At 36.8% G+C, this 17,309-nt stretch overlaps 1 protein-coding gene and 1 long non-coding RNA gene across 5 annotated transcripts in view; both read left to right on the forward strand.

Moving 5' to 3' along the window:
• The first annotated feature begins 2,645 nt into the window (after positions 1-2,645).
• On the forward strand, positions 2,646-14,542 carry LOC132166022 (crossover junction endonuclease EME1B). Of its 4 annotated transcripts, XR_009438534.2 has the most exons (13): positions 2,646-3,040; positions 3,207-3,362; positions 3,524-3,597; positions 4,007-4,189; positions 4,261-4,414; positions 4,541-4,650; positions 6,355-6,530; positions 10,104-10,167; positions 10,294-10,412; positions 10,796-10,885; positions 13,185-13,299; positions 13,822-14,058; positions 14,163-14,542. XR_009438534.2 is itself a non-coding variant. In XM_059576758.2 (12 exons), exons 1-12 carry the CDS (start codon positions 2,758-2,760, stop codon positions 13,999-14,001), a joined length of 1,704 nt encoding a protein of 567 aa, XP_059432741.2. In that variant the 5' UTR covers positions 2,646-2,757; the 3' UTR covers positions 14,002-14,542. The 4 variants fall into 4 exon arrangements, 3 of the variants coding, with proteins under 3 accessions (XP_059432741.2, XP_059432742.2, XP_059432743.2); XM_059576758.2 differs by having other exon boundaries at positions 13,822-14,542; XM_059576759.2 differs by having other exon boundaries at positions 4,046-4,189; positions 13,822-14,542.
• Positions 14,543-16,885: 2,343 nt separating this feature from the next.
• The window catches only part of LOC132165258 (uncharacterized), a 31,109-nt gene continuing 30,685 nt past the window's right edge, over positions 16,886-17,309 (forward strand). The window contains exons 1-2 of the long non-coding RNA XR_009438476.2: positions 16,886-16,939; positions 17,125-17,199. This is a non-coding gene — a long non-coding RNA (uncharacterized LOC132165258). The remainder of the gene's footprint in view (positions 16,940-17,124; positions 17,200-17,309) is intronic.

Consider the following 17,309-nt stretch of genomic DNA (forward strand, 5'->3'; position numbering starts at 1 on the left):
ACCTGTAGAGTTGTCGCCCTTCGAATCTGATTTCCAATGGTTTTTGAATGGACAAAATCGGGGTTGAAACGAGCCAAAACGGTCGAAATGACTGAAATTGCCTTGAACTGAGCGGTCTACTGGTGCTGGACCGGGTCTGGTGAAACCAGATCTGTTGAACCGCAGGTTGAAGCCCAGGCCGGTATTTAGATACAGGCAGAATGGCGGATCGGGTTTTAGCGGTCTAGATTGTGGTGCAATGACTCGGACTTCAGCGGGTCGGGTTGCATTGGGTCGGGCTTCAACGTTGACTTGTTTCTAGGCTTTTTTAATCTGTGCTTGGGCTCGCAACATAGACTTTCGAGCCATGTGTTTCCACTTTAGGTCGAAGCGGAACGACTGACGAATTAGGTCATGATAAGCTTTTCAGGCGTGCTCCAGAAGGTGTCGACCCGATCTAGCACTGAAACGGCGTCGTTCTTGTCTATTGGAACGGTGTTGTTTGTATAATAGGCGCTGGAAGGCACTTGTTCTATGATACCCGAAACGGCGTTGTTTCGTTTACATGGAACATCGTCGTTTTTAATTACTTCGAATTCACTCGTTACTTGGCAACGCTGAACGGCGTCATTTGGTGTAATTGTCTTCTTACTTTGTAAAACGGTGTCGTCTGGGGCTGGGGAATTGTTAATTTTCTTCAACCCGTCGTCTTCTTCCTCCAAATTTCCTCTTTTCTCTGAGTTTTCTTCCTCTGCTTTAGGATGTGAGGTTTGGTCTTCTGGATCTTATTCCTCTAAATCTTCTTCTTCCCATGGAGCAGGATATGTGTAGAGATCTTCAGATGAAGACACATACGAAGTTCCTTCTTTTTCCTCACACTTTCCCGAAGCAAAATTTGCAGATGGAGATGCATTGTCAGAAACATCCAAAGTAGATTTTTGGGGAAAATTTTTCTTAGAAAATTTTTCTCGTCTATAGGGAGACTAAGAAATTTTCTCCAGTATTTTTGTTCTAAAAATACGTTCTCCTCAAAGCATTAATGTTGCTTGTATATCGCAATCCACCGATAGTAATGACAAGGGGTTTTTCCTCTGGCTTTTGCAAAGACTGATGCAAATTGTAGAAAGCCACAGAAGAGGCTAAACCAATGATTTGTTTGTGGATTGTCTGATAAATTTCTGACAAAAGAGTGTGAGGATCTTCTATAATTTCTTCTCGTTCTTCAATCTTCTCTTTTTCTTCCATAACCTGGCTCTGATACCACTGTAGGATTCTAATGGTAGGATCTTGTAAATATTCTTCAGAAAGGATTTCTCCCGTTAGGGTGGAAATCCGGTGGAGAACAAGAGACTTTTGAATGCAGAAAACCAAACAGAAAGCTTAAGATAAAAACTAACGTAAAAATGGAATAGGAATATCTACATTCTCATGGCACTCTATAAACTATTTATAGAGTCCCAATACAACTCTTGGTCAAGAGTTGTTACTCTTGACCTGCTACCTCAACCTGAAAGCCATTTTACCTTCCTGTAAAACTTACATAATCTGGTGTGGGTATGACCACACTAATAATAGTGTGATCATCTTGTGCACCATCAAGTCTCTGACTGCTAGGGGAGGAACCCCTCCTCCCCCACCTTTCCCCTCTACTCCCCCCTTCCTCCTTTCCCCACCCTTTCGCGCCTCTTTGGAGGCTTTATACACCTCTTCAGAGGCTTTATCCACTTCTTCGGAGGCCTATCTATTGCCTATGACGAGCTTTCTTGGTTTAGTAACTCCGTCGGCATCTCCCTTACCGCAGAATGCCCGATTTCAGCTCCTTTCCACCGTCCACAACCTTGGTTTCACCCTCTTCTTAAAGTTTTTGGATTTTTTCTTTTTCTTTTCAAAATCAAATCTATGAACTTCAGGAAGCTCCATCCCCTCACATGCGCCACTCCACAGTGATCCTGGGTCCCTCCGCTTCGATCCGCCGTCATTTGTGTTACCGTCCAACTAGCACGTGGACCACACGGGCAAACGCGTGGGTAGCCTTACGTCGTATTTGATAGCCTCTCTATTGTCTCTGGTCTCCTGTGGTGTTGCTCTGCCTCCTGGCTCCCACTAGTATTGGCGTGTGGTTTACACGTGCCAATCCTTCACCGTGTCCTCATTGCCTTCCTTTGCCATGCCGTCCGCTGGAGCTATTGTTTTGGGATTTTTTTTTTTTTTTTTCTATGACTTTCTATTCTTTGTTTTTCTTTTTCTAGCTAGTTTGTTGTGTTGCCTTTTTTTTTTTTTCTTCTTCTTTTGATAGAGTTTTCCATTTTTCTTTTGATCACTGATGGTCTTGTTTGGTTTCTTTAGTTGACTAGTGATGGTGCAACAAACCATTTTAGGTTTTGTTCTGTTTACGAAACTTTGCCTTTTATTACAACCTCTTTTGGTGATTTTAATTCATTTGGTGGGTTTGGTCATTTATTTGACCCATTCCCAACGGTTTTTAGAAAAACTATGTGTTTTTTTTTTTTTTATTATTATTATTTTTTTATTTTAAAAAAAAAACTAGCATTTTTCCACAAATCAAATGCCTGGATAGGGTCCTCCTTTGATCCAGACATGATATTTTCACTCTCCTAACCAAACACAACCTATCCTCGTTCCCAAACACAACGCTTTGCCCCAACCATCCCGCGCTTATTCGAAGAAGAAGAAGAAAAAAACTCACCACTGCCACCACCACTGAATCCACTCTCTCCTCCTATTCGCTTCCCTACAGTTCCTCCTCCAGTTCCCAAAATGCCCCAGCCAATCCTCCTCTCCGACGACGAAGAAGAAAATGGGCTCTCAACCCCAGTCCATATCTCCTCCAAGAAACAACGCCGATTCGAACCGGACAACCCTGCGGTTCTGGTCCTTCTCGACGATCCGACCCCGAAGAAACCGGGCCCTGCCTCCACGCCTTCCTTCGTTCCCGAGACCCCTATGTCCGCCTCAAGTTCCGGGGTCGCAATCGTCAAATGCACAACGGGCTCATCCCATCCCCAAATTAGGGTTTCAGATTCTCAGAACAAGTTCTCCGGTTAGTTCGATTATTTATGCATTTCAGCATTGTATGAACTGTTGAAAATTCTCTGTTTTATTAGCTGATTCGTTCAAAATTTTATTTTGACTGTTAGAGATTTGTGCATAGTTTTGGGTTTATATCGTTTTTGGACTGGTTTTAGCTCTGTTTGCTTGATTCTCAGGAATTTGCGGATTGATTTGCTTGGAGTCTGACAATGAGTCTGAAAGTGGTTCTGGAAGGGAAAAGTGGAAGGAGAATGAAACGATGGGCTCCGATTTTGACGTGGCGAGGGAGTCGGATTGGAGTTCTAGGATTAACGAGTCCACGAGTTCTCTCGGTATGCTAATATCGAATATGTATTTGATTTGTTTATGGTTGTTTTATGTGGAAGAAATACATTAGCTGTGGTCTTTTAAAATGCTAAAAAGTAAGTGAAAAGAATTTCGATCACATGGACTTTTTTTTTTGTTAATGGAAGTTACGGCAAATGTTCGTCAGGGAATGATAATACAATGCGAATGTTTGGGGACAGCTCTTTGCATTCGTACTCATTGCGAGATGATGTTGATCAGGTACTTCTTCTTGATGCATGGTTACAGGAATTTCATATTCTGTTGTGCATTTGTGTCGATGGCAATCAATTGACATCAAAAGCGGGGTAGGGTAAACATGTAAATTAATTTGCACTAATATGTTATTTTTTGACAAATTAGTGCAACTGACCACCTCACCTGTCCACTAATTTGTTAATTTTTACAATAACTTGGACAGTGACATGGGAATTGGAAGTTAATCTCGAATTAGGATGTTCATTGTAGAGTTTTGTAGTTTATGGGGACATTGCAAAGGACTCATATATAGGGTAGATAGCTACAATTAATCCTAACACCTTGATTTTTCTAATTATGGTGTTGTTGCACCTCCGATTTGATGTATCTTTCACTTTATAGGACATTCAATGACTTGATGACCCATTAGCAGGTCTATGATCATCTTGACAAAGATAATGTTAGTATGCAGCAGATCAATAACAATGTAAATCAGAAAAAGAGAACTGAAGTTGAGGCCGACAAGAAAAGTACTATGGACAGAGCTATGGGAAGGAAGAAGATGACGAAAGAGGAAAGGATTCACTTAATGGAAGAGAAGAAACTAAAGAAGGAAGTAAGTTTTAATGATGTGAATTACTGTTTTGTTTTAACATGCAAGTAGCTGACAGGGAATCCATTGTAAAGCAAGAGAAGTTGCAAAAAGCAGCCCAGAAGGCTGAAGCTGCAGAGATGAAAAAATTGCAGAAAGAAAAGCAAAAGTGGGAGAAAGGGAAGTTTGCTCTAAAATCCATTGTGGCTGAAATTGATGCTAAAGCAGTTGAACTGGGGTCAGTTGGGGGTGAGCTTTTTTCCCCACTTTCCAATATTCTTCTTATTATTCCCAAGTAGGTGATTGTGTTAAACTGTTAAGACATCTCAGTTAATCTTCAAACATCTTGTGCTGAGTTTTACCTCCTTACTTTAGGACATCTGCTTACAAGGTTCGCTGAAAAGGGGCTTACATACCGTATAACTTCGAATCCAATTGAAAGATCAATTGTGTGGACTATGACCGTTCCAGAACATATCTCACAGGTACAAATTTTCTGGAGTCCCCAAAATCATAATGTTTGGAGAGAGAAGACAGTAGTAAGTTCTTAGCATAGTTCTTACCAAAAGAACAGGGCCTTTACTCTTTTCCTCTGTTTAATCCTCTCTTCCATATCTGACTCTGCAAAGCTGAGAAGCCATTCCACCTTTTTGGGTTGGATTAGCCAAATCATGGGTTCACTGCGAGTTAAAATTGTGTTCAAGAGGAAAATAAGAGAATTAGAAAAGAGTCCTCTCACCTGAATAATATTTTAACCCCCATTATTTACTGACAACATAGTCAATCAAGGTGCAGTGATGTTGATTGTACTGGTTGAACCCACGGTCACATTGATAGTAAAATGAGAATCCCCCCCGCGCCCTCCCCCCTCCTGTGGGGACGGTGCAAGTATGATTCAGTCTTGAGTCTAGTTGGCTCCCACATCTATGATGATTTGGACAAGGGTAGTTCTCTGTTGTGTTTTATTTGATAGTTGTAAAGGGTCAATTGATTGGAGCCCACAAAATCTTCCTAGCATAGAATGTTGTCTTCTCTCTCTCTCTCTCTCTTTTTTTTTTTTTTAAATTTATTTTTTATTTTAAAACTATTGTAGAGGTGAACAGTGATGTTATCTCATTCTTCTGGGTCTGCAATTGAGAAAGCTGGTTTTAGGATTAGTGAGAGACATTCAATAGTCGATATTTTACTTACTGATCAGCAATAGGAATCATCAACAAGGGAACATTATCAGAACTTAGGGAAGAATGGGTTGGTTGTTGAGGTATCTAGATGTCTCCTAATGCGTACAAGCAGTTCCATTTTCTTATCAGCATTATTTTTCAAGGTGAGTGGTGCCTTTAGAGTTTACAGTCAAACATCAGTGAAAAAACAATTTAGTGGTGTCTGATTTGCATATTCTGATATATGGATTGACAACTGGCTGAAGATTATGTATGATAAAGGCATTTGAGAAATTCTGCAATTGTTGCTTCTATACATATTAAATTGGGCTTTGTGAGATTTTACCCTTCCTGGCATTGATTTGAGATAATTTTTCTTTTAAACTGCTAGATCTTCTATAAGTGTGCATATGTTCTTATTTCTTACTCCTCTTCCTTTAATAATATGATCTTATCAGAGTAGCAATGGTTAATGGTCAAAGGCTAGCTTAGATTGGGATTCTGAACTCCAGAATAGATTTGAAAGCTTATCAAGCATGTCAGCTTCTAGTTGCTATAATTTAGGAGTTTAATTTGCATACAGAACACTTCATATACAAGCATTCTCTTCATGAAAATGTAGCTGGATTCAATTGTTTTATTCCTGAATGTTCTTTCGCTGCTCATAATTCATCTTTGAAGATTGACTTCTGAAATTATCCCTATTTCTATTATGTAGAACTGCATTTTGTTAGAGTTTTCTCTATATATTTCTTGCTATTTCCTGCAAGTGTTACAAGAGTTGGCAGTGGTTATTTTAAATGGTTATCTTGTTTATCTGTTTTCTTTCCAGAAGGCTCTGATTAGAGACATTAACATATATTAATTACTCTGCTAATCAGAGTTTACTCTGTATCTATATTGGCCTGTTATAGATAATGTTTGCTACAGTGCACCTATATCCTGCACATAGTTGCTGTGGCAATTTTTATTTTTTATTATTATTTTTTTAAAATTTTTAACATAATTTAACCTTGTTGATTATTACAGATTTCTTCTAATGGAATGGAGATTCCCTACATATTGTTCGTATATGAAGCCGAAGAATTCTGCAAGCTTGTCATCAATGAAACTCTTCTCGATCATGTTTCCAGTGTTCGAAGTCGTTACCCATGCTACACAATTTGCTACCTCACCAGTAGGTTAATGGCATATATTAAGAAAAGGTGCGATTGAATTCTGCTCTAGTTTAGCAGTTCTCTTTTCTCTTCAAGAATATGATATGTATTATATTGGAGGGATTTTGGGTCCTTCACGACCTATAATTATGATCAATAGTTTTAAGAGATGAGGTAGTGCAGTATGTGCAATGCTTTTATATGATCACATTGAGATATTTATGATGGACAGAGGAAGAACACTTCAATAGTTTTATGACAAAATTAAATGCCACTATAAGTTATTTAGAGATGTAAAACTAGCCAGTTTTATATCACGTCTAATCTGATTTTGACCCTTAAAGCACAATGAATCCAAGTACTGGTAATTCTATTCTTCTTCAATTATTAATTGCATCTTGAATTTCAAGCTCACTCTTTATCTATAAGCTTTGAGCATTTGTATTTTAGGATAATATACGTCTATGAAATATCAACAGTTTTTTTTTTTTTTTTGATTTGGCACCGGGTGTCCGGAGCTTCGCTCTGACTAATCCCGGGGGTGCACAGGCGCTCGGTAAGGAAAATTCTTTTTCTTAAAAATAAAATAAAGCATTTTCCTTAATCAAAATATTATTTGAATGTATTAAGCTATTGTCAATCAGTATAAAATTATACTCTTTGGAGGATCTCAAGGCGTTTTTCTTCCACACGCTTTTCACTTGGACAGGAGCTTTTGGCTTGCCCCTGTAGTAATTAGCTATCTTGATTTCCTTGTTCTTTTTTCTTCTCCTAATTAGGCATTTTCTCTTGTATACTCCTTGTGTACTTGGGTTGCGCCCTTCTGCGCTTTTGATATATAAACTTTACTTATATAAAAAAAAAAGATCTCTCTATAATGCCCTTATCCCTCATGACAATGTCCCCTTCCCCTAGAGAAGTATTTGGCGGAATAAGGATAAGGTTCATTTGAGAGTGGCTTTCTTTGCTTGGTCGGCCACTTTAGGGAAGATCATAACTATGGACAATTTAAGAAAGTGGAATCTCATAGTGGTAGATTGTTGTTGCATTTGTAAGTAGAGTGAGGAGTCTGTAGATCACTTTTTGCTTCACTGTGAGGTTGCTAGGGCCCTATGAATTTTGTCTTCGGTCTTTGTGGATAGAGTGGGTTATGTCTCGATGGGTGGTAGATCTCTATGCAAGTTCGAGAGGGCCATTTGGTAGTTGTCAGAGTGTAGTAGTATGGAAGATGATTTTGCCATGCTAATGTGGTGCATATGGAGAGAAAAAAATGATATATGTTTTGAAGATTGTGGGAGGACGGTGGTGGATCTAAAGGCCTTCTTCTTCAAAACCCTTTACCTATGGATAACTGCCTTTGATGGTATACATATTACTAATTTTCTTGATTTTCTTAATCTTTTTTCTGATTAAGTGTGGGTAGTGCCCTTTCACTCTTAGTAAATTTCAATTACTTATAAAATAAAGTCATGTTTGAAATATCAATGTATTTTAACAGTTCTGGTTTATTATGGTTTTTCAAAAATAAGCTCTGAACAAATGTTTTGATTTGATAAAATTTTTGGAATATAAAAAAAAAATGATGATCACCTTGCTCTTAAGATAATATGCAAGGCAATCTTGTGATAGAATGCAAGGTAGAGTGTAATAATGGAATAGTAATTTTGCATGTAAAGGTTAAGAAATTGAAATTATACAACTAGTTTTACCAGTTTTGTATTTATTCGTTGGAAAATCATATGAAGGAACAAGCATCAAAGAAAATCTTGTTATTTTTCTGTTCATAAGAAAATGTTGTTATTTTTCTGTCAGCCATTTTTTGTTTCCCATGAATTTACTATCTTCATGAATACTTCTAAAAAAAAAAAAACCTATCTTCATGAATGGGTGTAAAGTCTAATGTTTCTAATCAAGTTCTGATTGAAATGTATGACATAATTTATCCTATATATATATATATATATATATTTTTTGTTTTCTATTTTTATTTCTATATAGGGAAATTATACTTTACCATTCTAGACTACCACCCCCTTTACAATCTTCCTTCTAAACTTTATATTTCTGTAATGAACTCCCTACTATATTGAAGAATTTGTTTCAATGTATTCCTTCATCAAAATCAGGTTTTACGAAAAATGCAACTTGTGCACTATATGTGCATCCTTTCTACAAAATCAATGAAATTACCCATGGTCAATTGGTGTAAACCAAGAATTAAATAAAGGCACATTAAATCTGACATCCATAACAGAGAAAATTGAGAATTTTGAATATCATATTCAGGCTTGAAAGAAACATGACTTTTTGGGGAATAACATTTCTCACACACCATAATTTCAGTTTCAACCACACTCTTCATGCTATTGTGTGCCGAGTCCATGGTTCCCATCCTCACTGCCTTGATGAGTAAGATGTTGTTCCAAGTCGATCTTGGACCTCATTAGAGCCATGAAGTAATTGGAGAAGGTAATCTCAAGGTCAACTCCGTTCATGTAAAACATGCCTTTATTGTGTCTCATAAGGACGTAGTCATGGTTGAGCATGAGGATGAACTTGGCAGTGGTGGCATGGCTAGCGAAGACCTGAGATTGTGGGAATTGCGAGGGAGAGAAGTGCAGCGACGACTGCCTAAAGGACTCGACCATGTGGCAGGGCTGCTCATGAGCATTGGAGGCGGAGCCAGTGGCTTGGGCCTTGGCAATCTCCTAGCCACTGGATAAGAACTTGCTGTGGGTGGTGGTTATAAGAGCCTAGCTGCAGCCAGCTTGGGATTTGGCTTAGGCAGGAGCCAAGATGAAGGGAATTGATGACAGTTGGACTGAGCTGTTTCTCGTTGTCTCCTGTCAGTATTGGGAAAAAGTGGTCACGTTTCTTTAATGTGCATGCGGTGGTGGTTAGCTGGTGATGATTGGGGCTTGAAAATTGTCTATAGTCAATTCCGTGATCACAATGTGTAAGTTGTCCAGGGCTTGTTCTTGTACTATGAGGCCTCGACAATAAAGGTTCTGCTCAGTTTTGAGATTGACTTTTTGTTATGTTGAGTTAGGCATGAATTTGTATATATAATCGTAGGATAATTGTATAACAACTTACTGTATGTGGTGAAATTACTAGTGGATAGAACAGAATCATACAATTATGTCCAGAGGGTTAATTTTGTAACTTTATTTACCACGGATGCACGTGTAGCGCATATGTTGTATTTTTCATCCAAATTTAATGTTTGATTTTGATGGAGAGAAGACATTAAACGAAATACTTTGAAAATTGGGGTTTGCTTGTAAAAATTTAAAATTCCCGCAAATGGGGTGGGAAACCCTTTTATATGTTTTCCTGTCTTTTCAGTTGTCAATTAGAGCTTGTTATCCTCAAAACCTATTTGGCTCATTTGTAACTAGTTGCATTATCTTGGGTGTAAGCTTTCAAATAAGGATATGCAACAATTCCTGAATTTGGATAGACTGGAGTTTTATTATCCTACTGCAGTACATTCTTTATTTTTCGTTATAGTATCTTGTGCTATATATATATATATATTTTTCATGGGTTTGTGCTTGATAATGCTGTAATACTAATTTCGTATTACTAATTGAAACATTGATCTTGGCACTACTTTAGGGAACAAGAACAGTACAAGAACCCGTCAAATAATAATGGTTGGAGACGTCCACCTGTTGAGGAGGTTGAATTGCTACCCCAAGTTTTACATGATTATGATACATATCTTTAATTTTAGATTTTCATAGGTCTTTTTTTTTTACCCTCAAATGTTTTGATATTTATTTGTTTTCCAAAAATTTTCTTACAGGTGATGGCAAAATTAACCACTCATTTCAGTAAGGTTCACTCCAGGCAATGCATGGATGAAGCTGAACTAGCTGAACATGTTGTTGGTTTGACCTCCAGCCTGGCATCTTGCCAATATAGGTAGTAAGTGCCTGTGTGTATTTTTTGTGTTGCATTTGGAACCTTATTATGGTTTCAATTATTGATTGAAAAGAAAACAATTTAATGATGTGCCACCGCATGGGATATAAGCATCAATCTAAGATTATCTACGTAACAGTTATTTTGGACGATTAATTACATTTTTGTAGATGTACTATATAAAGTGATGGATTACTAATTTTACATGGTTCTTTTATTGATATTTTTCTAAGATTCTACTATAGTTTTCACCTCCTAGATCCCATTCTTTTCAAATTTATTGACATGTAATCTCCCCTCCCCCTCCCACCCTCTCTCTCAGACTTATGAATATTTTGGCTGATCAATATTCTGAATGTACCTTTTGCTTTAATAAACTGCAGAAAGAAGTTGACGCGCCTATCTGTAAATGCTAATGGATCCCTGATTCCTAAGGATGCTATTGACCGGAATCTAATTAAAAAGAACTTATGGTGAGCATTTGTTTTCTCCAAATTGTATTAATCATCAATTTATTCCAACAAAAAGCTAAGTTAACATTTCAAATGTTGCATATCATTGATTTCATTCATATTGATGTGTTATCATTTTTTTTCTTCAAATTTTAGTTGTGGTTCAGCATTCAACTTCACTTGCCTTTTTGTTTTCACTGTCCAACAGTTGGTGCTAAGAACTTATAATGTGACTTTGTAACATGTGTTCGATTTTCTTTGCAGTAAAAATGTGTTGTCTTCATTGCGAATATATAATTTATGATATATTAAAGCAACACTTAATTGTTTGACCACAGTAGTTGCGGCATGTGTCTGACAAATTATGTTGTAGAAGCTGTAGTTTAAATTCCTCAAAACAGTGTGCGTATTAAGATCATTTTAACAGATCACCTAAGTTGCTTGGAATAGGAGGTTTGAATGGCACAGGAGTTGTGTGGTTTGAAAAGTGGTCTTTGTGCCCTATGTGGTGTGTATTGTATGGTGGAGATGGAAATGTTATATGTTTAAAGCTGTTCAGCTCCCAATTCATTGTCCCATGCTCTAATTTTCAGGATGAATTTGATACTCATTACTTCTAATTTTATTTTTGGATTTGTTTTGGGACAGTTTGACTTTTTAGACATTAAGCTTGTTTGTGTTTTCTTTTTGGTGGTTTCCTGGTATACCTTTCATGTTCTTGAGGCAGTCATTTGTTTTATGAAAATTGAACATTAGTAGTTTTTGAAGGTTCAAAACCACTTATCAAATCACTTTTATTATTATTATTATTACTGATAATAAATTGATTTGCATGGGCTATATTGCATAGGTTTGCTCCTTTTTGTTAGCTTTTATTTTATCAATATGTTGCCATTTTGAACACTCGTTTTATTTTAAATAGTAATGGCTATACGTTTTAGTTTTGTGGTGCCTATGATCTGTATGCATTTTTTCGGGGAAAGCCCGAACAGCAGCCTGTCTACTGTTTGCTTCTTTCTATTATTGATTATGTCTTTGAGATGTGGAATATTTGATTCATGGTTCAGAGATTTTGGTTTCATTTGTTTCGGCATTAATTTTCTTTTTTGAAAATGTTTTTCGCATTTTCCTATATTTGGTGCAACCGTGCAATTGGAGAATGATAGTCAACAAAAAAACACTTGTATGGTTATCCAAAAAACACTATTGGGGGAATGATTTATACCTAGGCGAAAAGAAAACGGCACCTTTCTTTGCTCTGCTCTCCTCTCTCTTATCTCTCATCACTGCCATTAACTACTGCATCTCTTGTCATGGATGGGCTGCGGCATCCTTCCTAATGGTTTGTCATTGATCCCCAGCCTCAATGACAATGAATCTCACTGGAAATCTCAATGGTCCTAATTATGTTGAGTTTGTCTCAGCCACACTAGCATTTCCTTGTTGAGTTGAGGCCTTCTGAGGCTGGAGTGACCCTCTCTGGCCTTAATCAATCCTGCTCTTGTCCTTTCCAGGCCGTCTCAAACCCGAATCTGGTGTTTCTCTCCAAAAATTGCAGGTTCACTACACCTGATCTAGTGCACCACACGCTCTACATCATCCGATATCTTCTTCAACCCTTCTCAAACCTGGGTTGCTATGGTCATTGGATGAATGGACTAATTGAATTTCTGCCCCTTATCTTTTCAATATTTGTTGTACAGAGATGCAGGAGATTGGGATGTTCTAGATTGTCTCTAGGAAGAGTGATTTGAAATGATTTTGGGATTCAGTGATTTTTTTTTTCCTTTCTTTGGATAAGTGATTCTGTGAAAATTTACTAACAAGGAAGTGGAAAAAGTCTTGGGGAAGTTAAGACTCTATTCTCTTGTATTGGTTGTACAAAGGTGAAGCTTCTAACTTTAAGAGGGGAGGGATGTCCCATGAGTAAAGCGTGCTAGGCTTTTTTTGTGTAGGGGTTTCTAAGGAGTGGATAAAAGGCTATATTAAGGTCTTTAACAGATGTAATATTCTTTTGCATATATGCGTGATGCTTGCATCTTGTTTATAATGCGGTCTTTTGATACTCCATCTGTATTTGTAGATTTAAACTTACTGAGTTGCAAAAATGTATTGGGTGTTCCACAGTTTGTGTACTTAGCCAAGAATTTGAAGCTGATTTTTAAGAAGTCAATGCCATAGAAAGAGGAGTATCATTATGTGGAGTTTAATCATTCCTCTATGCACTATTAATTTGCTTGTCTATATATTTTGATGCCTTTATTTATTGTATATGCAAAAATCAATTATATGTGTTTCTGAATTTGCTTTAAACATCCAGGTTGAAAGCTTTGATATCAATTCCAAAGGTTCAGCCACGATTTGCTACTGCTATTTGGAAGAAGTACCCCACCATGAAATCTCTTCTAAGTGTCTACATGGACCCAAGTAAATCAGTGAGTATTAGCAACTCCATTTTATCTTGAGCCCTTTGATTGATGTGACACTAGTCACACTACAAAGTGGAGAGGCCTTGAGTTCAACCACTGTTTCTTACCATGGGGGTGGGGAAGGGTGTGTTGATCTGAGGAGGGGAGAGCTCTACATTGTGCAGTTTTACCATACTAGACAAGAAAAAGAAAAAGAAAAGGAGGGCAAGTCTATTTTAATATTTACTGAAGTAATGAAATTTTTTACATGTTCTTAACAATAATATATAAAATAGAAAGAAATAGAATTATAAGTTTGCCAGGATACTGATATATCTTTCCACATTTCCTAGACATCTTGCAACCAGAACATAGAACAACATTGATATGAATTCTGATTGCTTCCATTAGGGCTATGGATGCTTCCTACTTGATAATTTAACTTTTGTGTTCTGTTGGCTGCCAAGAAATGACCCTCAAATCCTAGTTTGTTTTCCTCTATTTAAAGAAAAATTAACATCTTTAGTTGGATCTTGTATCAACTGACAGGTGCATGAAAAGGAATTTCTCCTCAAGGACTTGACAACTGAAGGGCTGCTGGGTGAGGACAGAAGATTAGGTGAGGTTTGTTCAAAGAGAGTGTACAGAATACTTATGGCACAAAGCGGAAGCATCAAAACTGATGATGTTGAGAATGGTGCTGATTTCTTCAGAAGTCGATCATCATAAAATCTCTACATTCTATTCCTTGCCAATCCTCTATAATTATATGTACAAATATTAGAGGTTTATATATGCCCCATCATCATGTTCATCATTTGCAGTTTCTCCGCGATAGTATTTTCCCCTCTGAGTAACTTTGTTGAATTCCCGAATTCCTGGATTTCTAGGAGCTGCAGCTGGAATTCACTCTTGCTGGTGGTCCTCAACCTCATTAGATAGGCCTGTTGACGAGTTGATTTGAATCAAATGCATTACCAGAATATATATATGAGAGTTGTACTTCAATGTATATGCAGGGATATTTTATTGAGTAATTGTACATATCATACAAACAGCTCACAAATATTCTACAAAGTTGATGTGGCAGGGAACGTGATATGCCACAAATATCCCACAAAGCTAATGTGGCAGTGAACTTCTTGTTACGTTCCCTGCCACATCAACTTTGTAGAATATTTGTGAGATGTTTGTATGATATGTACAAGTAATGTGCACAACAATGTAAATGATCTTTGTGATACAATTAACAAATATTCAGGATTTTTTTTTGGCATAGTTTTTCCAACGTGAATTGGATACTTGTTGATCAACCTGAAATAAAAAATCATTCTTAAACATTCTTAGGTTTGGGAGCACGTTTCATTCAGACTTGAGACTTGACGTTATTTAAAAATCAAACAAAAAAATGTAACTTTTATGGGCGCATTTCTTCAAATCGGGTTCTTTTATGACTATTGGCTGTGAAATTTTGAATTTAAAACGGTCATAAAGGCGTTCTAGGTTCAAATTCCACCCTATTGTCAAGAGAAAGAATTTAAAACGGTCATAAAGGCGTTCTAGGTTCAAATTCCACCCTATCAAGAGAAAGAATTTAAAACGGTCATAAAGGCGTTCTAGGTTCAAATTCCACCCTATCAAGAGAAAGAATTTAAAACGGTCATAAAGGCGTTCTAGGTTCAAATTCCACCCTATCAAGAGAAAGAATTTAAAACGGTTATAAAGGCGTTCTAGGTTCAAATTCCACCCTATCAAGAGAAAGAATTTAAAACGGTCATAAAGGCTTTCTAGGTTCAAATACCGTGGCGTCCTCGCTCTCTCTCTCTCTCTCTCTCTCTCTTTATATGAATATGAGAAAGCGTCCTAAACGATTAGCTCTTTCAATCCCGACTCTCACTCTCTCTCTCTCTCTCTCTACTCCAGTTTCTCGCAAGGCTCTTCCTCTCTCTCTCTCTATTAATCTGGGAAAGCGTCGTGAACGATCGGCTCTATCAATTCCGACTCTCTCTTTCTCTCTTCATAAGCGTACAACGTGAGTACTAAATGTGTTACCCATATAACGCAATCCTCTCATGTATTGCTTGAATTTTGGTTTGGTTGGGGTTTGAAAGTGATGCATGGAAAAGCAGATGATCCAATTGGGTTAGTTTTTCTTTTCTTTTCTTTTTGGGTATTTTAGATTTGTCTATGTGAACGATCGTCGTCATGGCAGCGATTTTTCAGGACCATTTGATATCTCATACTTTTGGAAAAAAATTACTAGATCAAAAGGCACTTGCCAGCTTCACCCATTTGATATCTCATGGTGAGTTTTTTAGTTAGAGTGGAATGGAACCTGTCGGTCTTGCTTTTCTGTACTAAATGGTTTGATATTGACTTTCAATGGGTAGAGAACAACTGTATGAATACATTTGGTTTTTAGGTTCTTGATTTTCCGATGCCTTGTATTTTATGATCGTCTGCAAAATCTTTGTCTAGGGGCTTGATTTTCTGATGGGTTCTGCTTTATATTTACAAATATTGCCGGTTGAGAGATTAGGTAAGATATGCAAAGAAGCTGCTATATAATATTATTGTGATGTTAGTTACTGAAGTAATATTTTTACTAATTCCACCTCGGATCACTTGAGCTTTAACATCTTTTTTTCATTCATTCATTAATTGTCTCATTCATATATTTGTCTTCCAACTGAATAGTCTCTCTCTCTCTCTCTATTTTTTTTTTTTTTTTGGGTTGTTGAATTAGTTTTCAGAATACAGATAATTCTTGCTAGGTTTGTGGCCCAGAAAAGAATATGGGGTAGCCAGAAATTCTCGGTAACCATTCATTTATTTTTATAATTGTTAATTTCTCAATTATGGTTTACATTCTTGAAATGGAGGAACCAACATACCCCAGATAACACGTTAGCATTTGTTTCAATTCCAAATGGAATGTCTATCTCAAGCATTACACTATCTGCCACCTTTTCCAATGTACTTTTGACTTTCCCTCTTCTTTAATAGCACATTAGGACAAGTAAACAATCAAACTGAATAAATCTTCTACTTGTTTTTTTAAGAGTCTCTACCGAGTCTACCCTATTTAATATTCTACTTTGGTTTTGATATATTCTTATGGATGGAAAAAGTTGCAGAGAAGCCCTTTCACGAAAAGGGTCTCAGCATGACAGTGAGAAAAATATTAGTCCTAGTGTTAATCTTTGACATGATATCTGAAATCAGTAGGTGTGTCAGCTCAAGTTGGGGGAAATAGTTACCACCATCCCTACCATTGGTATGTTTTCTTTGACATGAAATCTCAAATCACTAGAAAAAAAAATCTATATTTTTTCTTCTTTTCTTGTTTGTGATTAGTTCCTTAAAAGAAAGAAAGAAATTATTTAGCATAACAAGATGAAAATTGGGGTTTTTCTGTTCATTGGTACTCTGTCAATCTGGGTTGTTATAATTCTAATACCTTTGAAGACCACAAATATTTGGGGATTGTTTATTAATAATGTCCATTGATTAGTTCGATATTTGGTCAATATTCTCTAAAATGATTGGTGCATATACTTTAACACCGTTGTTTTCTGCAATGATATATTGTTTCTTTTCATTTTTTATTTCAGGATTTAATGAAAATATTAGCTTCACTGTATGGGACGTTGGTGGTCAAGATAAGGTGAGCAATATCCCGTTGGAAGATAGCATGTCTTAGTTATGCATCTTTGACTTTAGATTATAAATATTTGACTTGATTTTAACCAACTTGAGCAGTCTTGCTTATTCTCTCTTTTCAACTGCATATAAGGCTTTCAAATCATGGCTGGCATTAGTCCAATTTATTCTAGATTGTTATATATGTAGAGCCTAGCCATAACTTCTGGTTCTTGAAGAAGAAAATCAAAGAGAAAGTGAAATCTCCTAGCTGCCTACTTCAAGGTAAATTTCTTTTCCAATCTTTTCAATTCCTTTTAATGAAAGTAAGTCTTCTTTTCTATAATTCTTTCAAGGTTTTGAATATTTTTATAGGATTTTAAATTATAGAATAT

The sequence above is a fragment of the Corylus avellana genome, chromosome 11 (assembly GCF_965113065.1).
Source record: "Corylus avellana chromosome 11, dhCorAvel1.hap1.2, whole genome shotgun sequence".
NCBI classification, from domain to species: Eukaryota; Viridiplantae; Streptophyta; class Magnoliopsida; order Fagales; family Betulaceae; genus Corylus; species Corylus avellana.